The 12,520-nt window shown below is 35.8% G+C and overlaps 1 protein-coding gene across 4 annotated transcripts in view; it reads left to right on the top strand.

The window, feature by feature from the left end:
• The window catches only part of DPYD (dihydropyrimidine dehydrogenase), an 833,094-nt gene that overhangs the window by 676,787 nt on the left and 143,787 nt on the right, over positions 1 to 12,520 (top strand). For all 4 annotated transcript variants that reach the window (XM_059375481.1, XM_059375484.1, XM_059375483.1 and 1 more), the window contains one exon: positions 71 to 213. In XM_059375481.1, the coding sequence (XP_059231464.1) occupies positions 71 to 213 (143 nt within the window). The remainder of the gene's footprint in view (positions 1 to 70; positions 214 to 12,520) is intronic.

Genomic DNA, 12,520 nt, shown 5'->3' with positions numbered 1-12,520 from the left:
TATAATGATTATAAGGCAGTATGTTTAAATGGTCAATATGCTAACCATTGATTATTCTCATTTTCTGTAGGCACAGCAATCAGACCCATTGCTTTGAGAGCTGTGACCTCTATTGCTCGTGCCTTGCCTGGATTTCCCATTTTGGCCACTGGTGGAATTGACTCAGCTGAGAGTGGTCTTCAGTTTCTCCACAGTGGAGCCTCGGTCCTCCAGGTAGTACCTGTATTCTCCCCTTCAAAAAGCTCCATCTAATACATCTAGTGTAAATTATGTGACAACAAATATATTCTTGTAGGATCTCCTGAGAAAGAGACAGTGTGGGATTAAAATGGCAGCTCTCATTAAGTTCCTATTATGAGTTGAGAACATACTTGAGGTTTATTTTCTGTCCTAGTTAGGGCTTACAAGCCCTCTATCTTGTAAAAATATATTTGCTTACCTCCCTGTTTCCAAAAGAAATGAAATTAGATAACAAAATGCATACTCTAGAACTGGGAAGAAGAATAAATACATGAAGACATCTGGGTAAAAGTAAAATTTTCTTTGAGAAATAAAATGAAGTCATGGGTAAAGCCAATACACAAAACCTATGCCATAATGTACTGGGGGGATTACCAAATTTGACTGAACTTCCTGGCAGTCAAAGCAAGGAAATTATTGGTTTCATAGCTTTTGAAATATAGATATAAATTGATTATTCAACTTCTTGTGATACAGAGCTGAGAGATATTCTTCCAATACTGTCATAAAGGGATACTTTGAGATGTAGTACATTATACTCTTAATAGCATTCCTACCGATAATCTTTACTTATTACTTATATACTTGCTTCTTATTATGTTTCTCAACAAAGGCCCAGTACATTGCCTTGCCACATTATAGCATAAACATTTCTCTGAGGCCAGATATGCAGATTTGGATGGTCTGGCTTGACCCAGGGATAAACTTTTTCATATGATGACTAGACTATTACTTCCAAATGAAATATTTCAATGAAAATTATAACTGAAATTTAAAACTCAGTTAATGGGCTCAAGAGCAGAATGGAGAAAGCAGAAGAAAGAATCAGTGAAGTAGAAGACAGAACAATAGGAATTAACCAATCTGAACAACACAGAGGAAAAAGACTGAAAAAATAAGCAGAGCTTCAGAGATCTGTGAGACTATAACAAAAGATCAAACATTCAGAGGAGAGGTCACAGAAGGAAAAGATGACAAAGAAATAATGTTTGAAAACTTCCCAGCCTTTTCGCAAAAGAGAAAAATCCTATAGATTTAAGAAGTTGAATGAACCTCAAATATGATATATCTAAAGAAATCCATACTGGGGCACCCAGTTGACTTAGTAGGGTAAGCTTCTGCCTTCAGCTCAGGTCATAATACTAGGGGCCTGAGATTGAGCCCCACTTGGGGCTCCCTGCTCAGCGGGGAGACTGCTTCTCCCTTTCCTTCTGCCTGCCACTCACCCTGCTTGTGCTCTCTCTCTCTTACTTTCTTTCTCTCCATCAAATAAATAAAGTCTTAAAAAAAAAAAAAAAAGAAATCCATACCAAAGCACATCATAGTCAAACTTCTGAAAACTAAAGATTAAAAAAGGACCTTGGAAGCAAGGAAAACACACACACACACACACACACACACACACACACACACACACATTTTACCTGGAAGGAGCAAATAGTTTTAATGGAAATAGATTTCTCACCAGAAAGTGTAAAAGTCCAGGAAGTGGGACAATATTTTTCAATTGTTGATGGAAAAGAACTATCAACCCAGAACCTTGTATCCTTCAGGAATGAAGGAGAAAGCAACACATTCTTGACTGAAGAAAAGCTAGAAGAATTTGTTGCCAGGAGACCAGAACTAAAAGAATGGCTAAAGGAAGTTCCTTAGAAAGGAAATATTAAAGAAAGTATCTGGAGACATCAGGAAGGAAGGAATAAAGAACAGGGAACAACAACGTCAAGAAAAATCTGAGGATAAATCTAGGCTTGAATATCACCTGAATTTACATTCATGAACAAGGAGAAATGTAGGGACTGGAAGATATGAGTGGGTTGTGAGTAGGTCCCAGAAAAGATGCTTGCTCATTTCCCAACATGTGATTTTTGGCAGGTCATAGATGGGGGTGAAGACTGTTAAGACTAACAAGTGTTGCTTTTAGCTCTACTACAGATAGTCTTTATACACCTACCTGAGAGTGAAATAGTTTTATCATGCTTCACTTTATTGTACTTTATAGATATTGCATTTTTTACAAATTGAAGGTTTTTGAGGGTGCTTGGGTGGCTCATTGGTTAAGCGTCTGACTTCAGCTCAGGTCATAATACCAAGGTCCTAGGATTGAGCCCCACGTTGGGCTCCTTGCTCAGTGGAAAATCTGCTTCTCCCTCTGCTCCTTCTCCTGCTTGTGCATTTTTTCTCTCTCTCCTACTCTCTCTCAGATAAATAAATAAAATCTTTAAAAAACAACAACAACAACAACAATGAATTGAAGGTTTGTGGCAACACTGCCTCAGTCCACTGTCACCATTTTTCCAAAAACATTTGCTCACTTTGTGTCTTTGTGGCACATTTTTGGTAATTCTCACAGTATTTCATATTTTAAAAAGTATTATATCTGTTATGATGATCTAGGATCAGTAATTATGACTTACTAAAAGCTTAGGTTCTTATTAGCATTTATTAGTAATAATCTCTATAAATTAAAGTATGTACTTTTTAAGACATAATGCTATTGCACACTTAATACAGCATAGTATAAACACAACTTTTATATGCACTGAGAAACCAAAAACATTCATTTGACTTACTTTAATGCATTATTTGCTTTATCGTGGTGGTCTGGAATCGAATCCACAATATCTTTGAAGTTTGCCTGTGCTTTGATCGACATTTTGTGAGGCTTGGAGGATGAAAGGAATGTAGCCAGTCACATGACTAGTGCTGGAGCTGGAGCTCAAAAAGCAGCAGGTTTCACAACTGTGAAGCCAGTGCTCTTCCAATGGGTTATGTTGCCTGTCCCCTCCTAGAACCTCTAAGGTGAGAATATCAGCAATAGGTAGATCTTCCCTACCTACTCAAGGCTTACATATTCAGGCTACAGCTTCTTCCTTACAGAAAGGGTGCAAAGAAGAGAAGAAATGTGAAAACATAAAAAATAAGTCAACATGCATTCCAAGAAGAGGTGTACTTAGTGTGTGGACCATAGTATGTGAATATATGTAGAATACCATGTGTCCTTATAGAAATGTGTATGTGTGGTTAAAATAATCATTCATGTTGTGGTTTCTGCTTAGCCCCATTTTGGATCAAGAAGTAGAGAATCACTCAAAGTTCCTTAAGAAAATGTAGTCAGTTGTATTCTCTGAATCAGGGGACCTGGAACAAGAACTTTAAAAACCGGTGGGGCAGTTCTCAGGAGAAATCTCCTCCATCTCTCTTTTATGGCCCATGGGATTTCTCCCTCAGAGGAATCTAGAGTTCCATTCACTCCTTCTCTCTTCATAGCTTCCTCCTTCTTCTGCCTCCTCTCAACTTCTGCCACATGACACCTGGGCCCCCTCTACATGGTGGTTTTCAGCTCCAACTTCCAAGTGAAATGCTTCATAGGCTTAGTATCTCTTAGCTCAGATTTCAAAAGAGGAAATTTGTTTTGTTCAATTATCTTTTCATGCCAGGCCCCATTTTAAAACACTAGTCATCCAGTGTATTGACTGCTTGGTAGATAGCAGAAACACACTTAAGTATTTGTTGAATGAATTTGTTAAATGAATGTGTTGGAGTTGAGCTTTTGTTTGTTTGTTTGTTTGTTTGTTAAAACCTGATTGTGAAGAGGAGATGAAAGGGTTAACGTGGTCTAGGTGGTGGTTGCCAAAGGACTTGCCCTTCTGTTCCAGCTAGGAACTGCAGGGAGACTTTCCAGCTATGTAAGATACTGGTTCCCAAATGATATGGTTAAAAATGTGAAGTTCCACACATAGGCTTCTACTGGTAGAAGATTACAGATTATGTATCAATTCCACACCATTAGCTTGAGTCAGAGTTTTATTTAGCCGGAACATATTTTTAGACCAATTTTAACTGAAGTCTGAACTGAACTAAAATCAGTATTAAGATACACTTGGGATGATTATGAGAGGGGAAAACCCTTGAATTTAGAATTCTGGCTTCCCATTTAAATGAGGTGGAGAATGTGCAGTATTTCTGTGTCTCTTCCATAGTAACCGAATTTCACCCCATTCTGTTCCCTTGGCCTTTCTAGTCCTGGGTTAATCTAGCCTTTCATTTTCTATGCTTCTGGGCTGCTGAATATTATTAGAGAAATTCAGGTAACTCTGCCAATTGGATTTACTGCAAATTCACAGTGTTTAATGTCAGCTGGGCCTTGGGTGCTAGTCAGCATCTGTTTTTATTTATCTTTATAAAAAAAAAAATCCACATCAGATTCTCCCCAGTAGTTAGTTCATATTTTTTTCATATACCTCAAGGTAGATTACCCTCCATCATCACCCTCTGTTTCTCTGATACCATTTGTTTTCTGGCTCTTATCACCAATTCTATACCCTTCTCTGGTTCTATAATATTTCTCTTGAAGAGCTCATCCACTTATATATCTTTGGGTGGAGTACTGTCAAATCTATCTTTCCAATTATTTCCAATCAGAAGTAAAGTACATACTGACAAAATGCATTTTTGCAAGATATGATCAGACAAATGAAATGTATTTAAATATCAGGGTGGCGCTGATACATTGGGGTGTAGAAAGAGAAGTAGTGGGTACAGAAATAGTGACATAAATATTTTGATCCTGATCTTCTTGATACACATACATAGACTGCGTAAATAGGTGAGTTCACTCTTGGAATAAGGATTTAGTCAGTAGTTTCAAATGCCATTTTAAATGAGTCAGACCTTCTATGTGACTTTAGAGAAAGTACTGACATTTCAAAATGGAAAGCTAAAATATTTTCATAGTTGGGTAAGTGCGATAGAACATGCCTTTTTTGTTAATCATAATGCATCACAGAGAATCATACATACATTTTTTCATTCAAAAAGTATTTATTGAGGACCTACTACATGCCTGGTATTGTTTTAGGAATTTGGAATTCTTTTGGGAATAGAACAGGCAAAAGTCCATTCATTACCTCTGGGGCTTACATTTTAGTATGGGAAGAAACATAGTATATAATAAATATGAACTGTAAGTATATTTGGTATGTAAGATGGTAAGTGCTATGAAAGAAAAAGAGGCCTTATTGAAAAGGTAGCACTTATATGAATAATTGGGGATGGTGAATCAGGGAAGGAAAATACGTCGTAGCATCACTTGCTTAAATTTTTTTTTTTTAAAGATTTTATTTATTTATTTATTTGAGAGAGAGACAGTGAGAGAGAACATGAGTGAGGAGAAGGTCAGAGAGAGAAGCAGACTCCCCGTGGAGCTGGGAGACCGATGTGGGACTCGATCCCGGAACTCCGGGATCATGACCTGAGCCGAAGGCAGTCGTCCAACCAACTGAGCCACCCAGGCGTCCCACTTGCTTAAATATTTAATTGAGAGCTATCTGAAATATAAAAATTACAAAATATTGGAGGTCACCTTGCAGTTTATAGATAGAAATGCCTTTTATGGTTTCAGGTTGCATTTAACGGGTAATTTTTGAAGTCTTCTTGCCATTTCTAGGAATGTACCATTTCTCTGTGGCACTGTTTATTTCTATTATCTTACTCTGTAACTTGCTTTGACAAGGATGTTAACATTTCAGGCTGAAACATCCAATAACTCTCCCTTCAAAATGCTTCAGTGGATGTTGAAAAGAAAAACTAAGGAATTAGTTAGAGAGTAATTTTGGTTCCAGATCATTTCCCTAGTACATTTTTGGAGTGAAAATGACTATTAAAACAGAACCAGATATAGTTCTGTGGCCAAGAAATAAGGTTCAAAACCAATTATAGGTTTGTGTTCTTGTGTAACTGCTCTTATAACTTTGTCAGTCAACTAAACTGACTTCTAATTTATTTATGCAAACTCCAGTGTATTTGAAATATGATTTTTGTTCTTACTTGATAGGCTTTCATTAGTTAGAATATGAAATTTAGAGCTCTAAAAAGGACAGATGAAAATTATTAGTAAATTTCAACTACTGAAATTTATAAATACCTCCTTGGTAAATTATGTTTTGTGGACTCTTAAGGTCTTAAAAATCTTTTGGGGGTTACTCTGAGGAAAAGAAGTTGACTTCCGGCTGCCAATTGTTTATTCATGAAGAGGATAGCAAATAAATAACTTGTATAATTGCCCTTTGACATAGTTTGAAGAGAAGACTTTAATAAATTAAAACTGGGTTGGTTTTTTTTGTTGTTGTTATTTTTTTTACAGTTAATTTTAGTTTTTTGAGTCCCAGACCTACCTTCCTGGTGAGCCCAAATCTCTTTCCTCTGATTTAAGTACTAGATTGAAGTTTCTGTTAATGAAAAAAACTACATAGAGATTTTCTGTTGCAAACAAACCCCAGACTGAGTCAGTTGCTTTTAGGGAAAGGTTTCATCACAAAATGTTCAATCTCCTCTGTTGGATATAGATAGAGAATATAAGAATGACACTACCCTTTTTTTTTTTTCACTGAATGACTTTGGGTGTCTGTAGTTTAATTTAGTGATATTGCCATTACAATTTAATCTGTCAAGGACTTTGATTCAGGATATCACAAATTATAGAAAGCCATCCGTTCATTCATGTACAATTATGACCTGTGCCTTCACTGAGATTGTACAGGTGGGTATTCTTAATCCCATTTCTTTTGTTGGGGTATGTCACTGAACTTAATAGAAAATCCTGAAATACAACAGGAAGAGGGAGCTCAGTGGGCATTTACTGTGAAGAGTCACAGTCATGTGATAGACACTCACTAAACATGGATGACCAAATCAATCCTTAACAATAATCAAGCTGCTTTAATGGAAGTAGTCCAAGATAAATTTTTTTTAATGTGGAATTTTTAATGTGACCAGGTAATGTATAATTTTACTAAAACTAGGGAAAAAGAAGTAATTGAAGCAGATAATGACACTGTTTCCTCACGAGAGCAGATGCATTACCGCCATTTTCTTGTGGTCATAAAACCCAGGAAGACTTTGGTGCTTCAGCTCTATTGATGGGGGGTTCTTGAGGTGATAAAAATTTAGCACACTATACTCCTAAATTTTATTGGGTAGGTGGGCAAGAGTTATTCAATGATTTCCTATTTTTTTCTTCCACCTTCATGCACTTTAAAGTCAGGGTGTGATATGTGAAGGAAGAATAGTTGATGCCATTCAAAGTTATTTTAAATGGCATTGGAACTGTTTCACATATTAGAAAAATAGACATATTTTTCTTTCCACTATGCAATTTCTTGTTTCCTAGCTTTAATGAGTATTGCATGTGCAATTTTAAGAACAATATGCAAGTGGACATTAAAAAAAATTAGGAACTCTGTATCCTCAGAGTAATATATAAGAAAAAATATGCTCTTAGTATCCCTTCAGTGAAATTCCAATTACCGTGTCAATTATTACATTAATTTAAATTACTTTAATGGATGGTTACTTTTAATGGAAGAGGTTTTAATTTTTGAAAAGCATCCTGATTTCAGTGCAACAATGTTGTTTATAAGCAAGTAAAGGAAATTAAATGGAAACCTGTTAGGCCTTTGAATGATTATACACTCTCCACTGGATAGAAAGATTAATATCTAAATTCAATGAAAATTAATTGAAATTAAGTCTAGTTTTTTTGAAAGACAGTTTTACCATAAGAAAAAGTAACAGTAACACACAGTAACTGTTTTTTGTGAGAAAATAACCATGTGTTAACCAAGATGTTTGCAGATATAGCCATATGAAATTTCTAATCTTGTGTAAACTTCTTTGGCTAAAGTTTTTTTCCTGACTGACTCGATCCTTCATGTTGTCTGCGCCCTTATGCACTGTATGCAAAGATATAGTAAACTACTAGTTACATTTCTTCATCAAAAAAACCTTCATATTCCTGACCAAAGTTTTAAACTGCTATTTATCCTTTTGTGAGTTTAAAAAAAAAAATCCCAGTTGTATAGATATTCTTATGTTACATATTATTTTCCAAACATTGTGTTTTCTTTGTTGCTTTTCTTTCAACCTTTCAAATTTATCAGTATCATTTGAAATGAGTTGTGATTGGATGTAACTGATTTTTTAATAACCATCCCATAGCTTGTCCATCCAGATGACTACTAGAAATAGTCATTTTGGGAGGTAATGTATTTTGAATACCATTGGTAACAACTCTTCATACTTTGAGAGTGGATTTGATTTCCTGTAGACAAAACTAAAGACAGCCAAGTTGAGTGAACAAAGTTGGCTTTTGAATTGAGAGATACAAAGTCATGGGTCTCTTTTTCTGGCAATTAATAAACAGTTCAAAGAGAGGTGTTACAAAATTCTGAGCAATGCCAACATCTACCAAGGTGATTATTTTGAAAAAGCCACACTCAATTGGATATGTATTATTGTATATTTGTTAAAAAATCTACTTCAATATTGTATAGACTCTCTACTAAGTTAGGGTTCAGAATTCAGACTGTATAAAGATCTAGAAAGATCTATGCTATAGCAAGTTTATGGTAAAGAATATTAATGATCTAATGAATATTACCTTCTGTTTTTGAAAAAGTCTCTTCCAGTTATTAATTCATTTGACTCTTACAAAGCTGTAGGCCTATCAGTAAGCATTTTAAACCCCATTTTACACATTTGCAAGTTGGCAATTTCCTTGAGTTTATTTCATCATTTAGCTAACTCAGTAGGATTAGAAGCCATGTTTCCTGATTTCTGCTCCATCATTTGTCTCTGCATCCCCTACCATCCATGTTACTGTGCTTAAGAAACATGCTAGCAGAGTAAAAGAGAAATTCATCATAAACATGTGAATGCTCACTCTGTCCTTGACTTATTAACAGATGATTCATTCTCAATCCTTATACTACTCCTGTGCAGAGTTTACCCCAATCTTACATATTACAGGCGAACTCCTTGTTCTTTGTTAAATAATTGTTTTCATCATGATAAGTGTAGTCTTTAATCCCCATCACCCATTTCACTCATTCCCCCCACTCCCCCCACCCCGATAACCATAAGTTTGTTCTCTGTAGTTAAAAGTCTGTTTTTTGGTTTGTCTTTCTCTCTTTTTCCTTTGCTCACTTGTTTTGTTTCTTAAATTCCATATATGAGTGAAATCATATGGCATTTGTCTTTCTCTGTCTGACATTTTGCTTAACATTATACTTTCTAGTTCTACCCATGGGTTGCAGATGGCCAGATTTCATCTTTTTATGGCTGAATAATATCCCATTGTATGTATATACCTCTTCTTAATCCATTCATCTATTGTTGGACACTTGGGCTGCTTCCCTGGTTGGGTTATTATAAAAAATGCTGCAATAAACAAAGGGATGCATGTATCCGTTTGAATTAGTGTTTTTTTGTATTTTGGGGTAAATACCCAGTAGTGTAATTACTGGATCATAGAGTAGCTCCATTTTTAATTTTTTGAGGAATGTCCGTACTGTTTTCCACAGTGGCTGCCCAGTTTGCATTCCCACCAACACTGCAAGAGGCTTCTTTTTTCTCCACATCGTTACCAACATTTGTTTCTTACATTTTTGATTTTAGCAATTCTGACAGCTGTGAGGTGACATCTCATTGTAGTTTGTTTTTTATTTTAATTCCAGATAGTTAACATAAACTCTTATATTAGTTTCAGAATACAGTATGGTGATTCAGAAATTCCATATTCTTTTTGTAGTTTTAATTTGCATTTCCCTGATGATGAGTGATGTTGAACATCTTTTCATGGTCTGTTCTCCATCTCTATGTCTTCTTTGGAGAAATAGATTTCATGTCTTCACGTTTTTTACTGGGTTATTTGTTTTTTTGGATTTTGAGTTGTATCAATTCTTTATATATTTTGAATACTAATGGATATGTCATTTGCAAGTGTCTTTTCCCTTCAGTAGGTTGTCTTTTAGTTTTATTGATTGTTTTCTTCACTGTGTGGAAACTTTTTATTTTGATGTAATCCCAATAGTTTATTTTTGCTTGCATTTCCCTTGCCTCAGGAGACATAGTTAGAAAAATGTTGCTATGACCAATGTCAGAGAAATTACTGCCAGTGTTCTGCTTAAGGATTTTTATAGTTGCAGGTCCCACATTTACTCTTTGCTAAATAATTTATCTCTGAATCCTTCAGAATCCTTTGAATTCTGATAAATTTCCACATGCTGAGCAAAGGACATTCTCAGTTTTCTAAAGACTGGGAACCCAGGAGTTTCTGCGTTCTGTTTTGGGACAATCTAAAAATCCACATTCTTAAGTAACATGAAATATGGAGGCAGAGTAGCTTACAAAGTAGATTCAGCACAAGCAAATGATATATGCATGACTGTATGCAATATGAGATGGCAAAGTTGATTAATGACAAATATAAGAGTAATCCTAGGGTGTAGAAACATAATTATACACTTAAAATGGGGATGACCATGGAAGAGAGAAAATTTTGTGGAAAAATTATAGAGGGGTTTACTTAACAATAAGGTCAATACAAACAGCACAGTGATATAGCTTCCCCCCAAAAGCTTATATGAACTTGGTTGCATCTGAAATAGGATATCTAGACTAGAAAAAGGTAAATGATGTCCCCATCGAACTCTCTTCAGATGACATCTTCATTCATCACATGATGGGTACCCACAATTTGCCAGGCATGGTTTTAGCCATGAAAAAAATCAAGGATGTTCTCAGACAACGGAGAATGCTCTCATCAACCTCACATGCTGTAACCTTCTTCCAAGGGTGATAAGATAATCAAGTCCAGGGGCTCCTGGGTGGCTCAGTGGGTTAAAGCCTCTGCCTTTGGCTCAGGTCATAATCCCAGGGTCCTGGGATTGAGCCCCGCATCGGGCTCTCTGCTCAGCAGGGAGCCTGCTTCCCTTTTTCTCTCTGTCTGCCTCTGCCTGTTTGTGATCTCTGTCTGCCAAATAAATAAATAAAATATTAAAAAAAAAAAAGATAATCAAAAGTCTGGGGAACAGTGTCCTTCTGGCAAAAGGAAGAGCAAGAACATACATACAAAGTTCGTATGATGTTAGGGTGAGAGCAGTTATGCCCTGTTTCAGGACTGGCAAGGGGCACAGCAGATTTAAGGATGGTAGAAGATAAAGGTGCATAGGCTGTGGAGAATCTCATAGGGCATTGTAGGCCATGATATTTAGATGATTTTTTATGTTTAATGGAAAACTATTGAAGAGTGACAGTCTTTATGATCCCACAGGCTGACACCACACCCCTTTTCCCTCTATCTCCTCAGATCCAGGAGCAAATAAATGCCCAATGGGCCCTTTCCACATTGTACTTCCATGGTATTTTGTTCACTTCCTAAGGAATGGTTTTTATCTTCCCAAGATTTTAGTTCCCTCTTCTTCTAAGAATACTGGCAGCCTCTTTCATCCTTGGTTAGTTGCCCTGCAGATAGTTTTTTTGATTATTCCCAAGGACAGTGGTCCCCAAAATGTGACTTTATTAATACAAACCAATCGCTTCTAGAGGAAACTTATCTCAGAGTTCCTGTTTTGTTAATGGTAGAACATCATCATCAACTTTCTACACAAAAAGACTATTAAATATTAATCTAAAAATCAGACCAACACAAATCCATTTCTAGAAATGTTCAGTTCTGTCATATACTTCATATGTATGAATTTTTTCCACAAGGATTCAGATTAGAATAGATTTTCTGTGCCATTCTGAGTTTTCTCTTGCAAGAAAAGAATAAAAATCCAGGCCACGAAAAGACATTTCACAGTTGATTCCTCATAAATACCTACCTTCCTACGAGTTTCTAATTATGACTTTCAATTTTGTGCCCCACTATTTTGTTTTATAGGTACTGTCCCACTTCCTTATCACTTTTCTTAGTTTCATTTTTGAAATGACACTGAATTATTAGCTTATTATAATAATGATGTTCCTGAGTTATGGCCACTCTTCTTTTTAAATGACTCTGTCTGCCTTATACTTACTATCCTTATTTTAATGGGAACAAAACAGATTTAGATATTTTTCCAAGCTATTTTAAGACTGGTTCCTTTGAATTTTGAATACATTTTTATGTTTGGGATCCCAGCGGTTTTGTTTGTTTGTTTTTTTATAATCATAACGAACCAAACCTTAAAAACTTTTATCCTTCTGACACCTACATACATGTGTGTCCAAGGTTCATGTAAATCTTATAGTAAGCCTCATGCTTGGTCATAATCCCCACAATATATTCACAGCAAACTAGGTTCCCTGGAGTTACTTTCTTCTGGAAAGATCCAGACATCATTTTAGTTGTAGTGCATTCTGATTTTACTCCAGTTTTCCTCTTTTTCTTCCTGTTTAGATACTCTTGATTTTCTTGCTAGCTCATTTCTAGTGGAGAGATTTTGTTCTGATTTCT

This window comes from Mustela nigripes, chromosome 14 (assembly GCF_022355385.1).
Source record: "Mustela nigripes isolate SB6536 chromosome 14, MUSNIG.SB6536, whole genome shotgun sequence".
Classification (NCBI taxonomy): domain Eukaryota; kingdom Metazoa; phylum Chordata; class Mammalia; order Carnivora; family Mustelidae; genus Mustela; species Mustela nigripes.
This window is presented reverse-complemented; position numbering and strand designations above follow the sequence as displayed.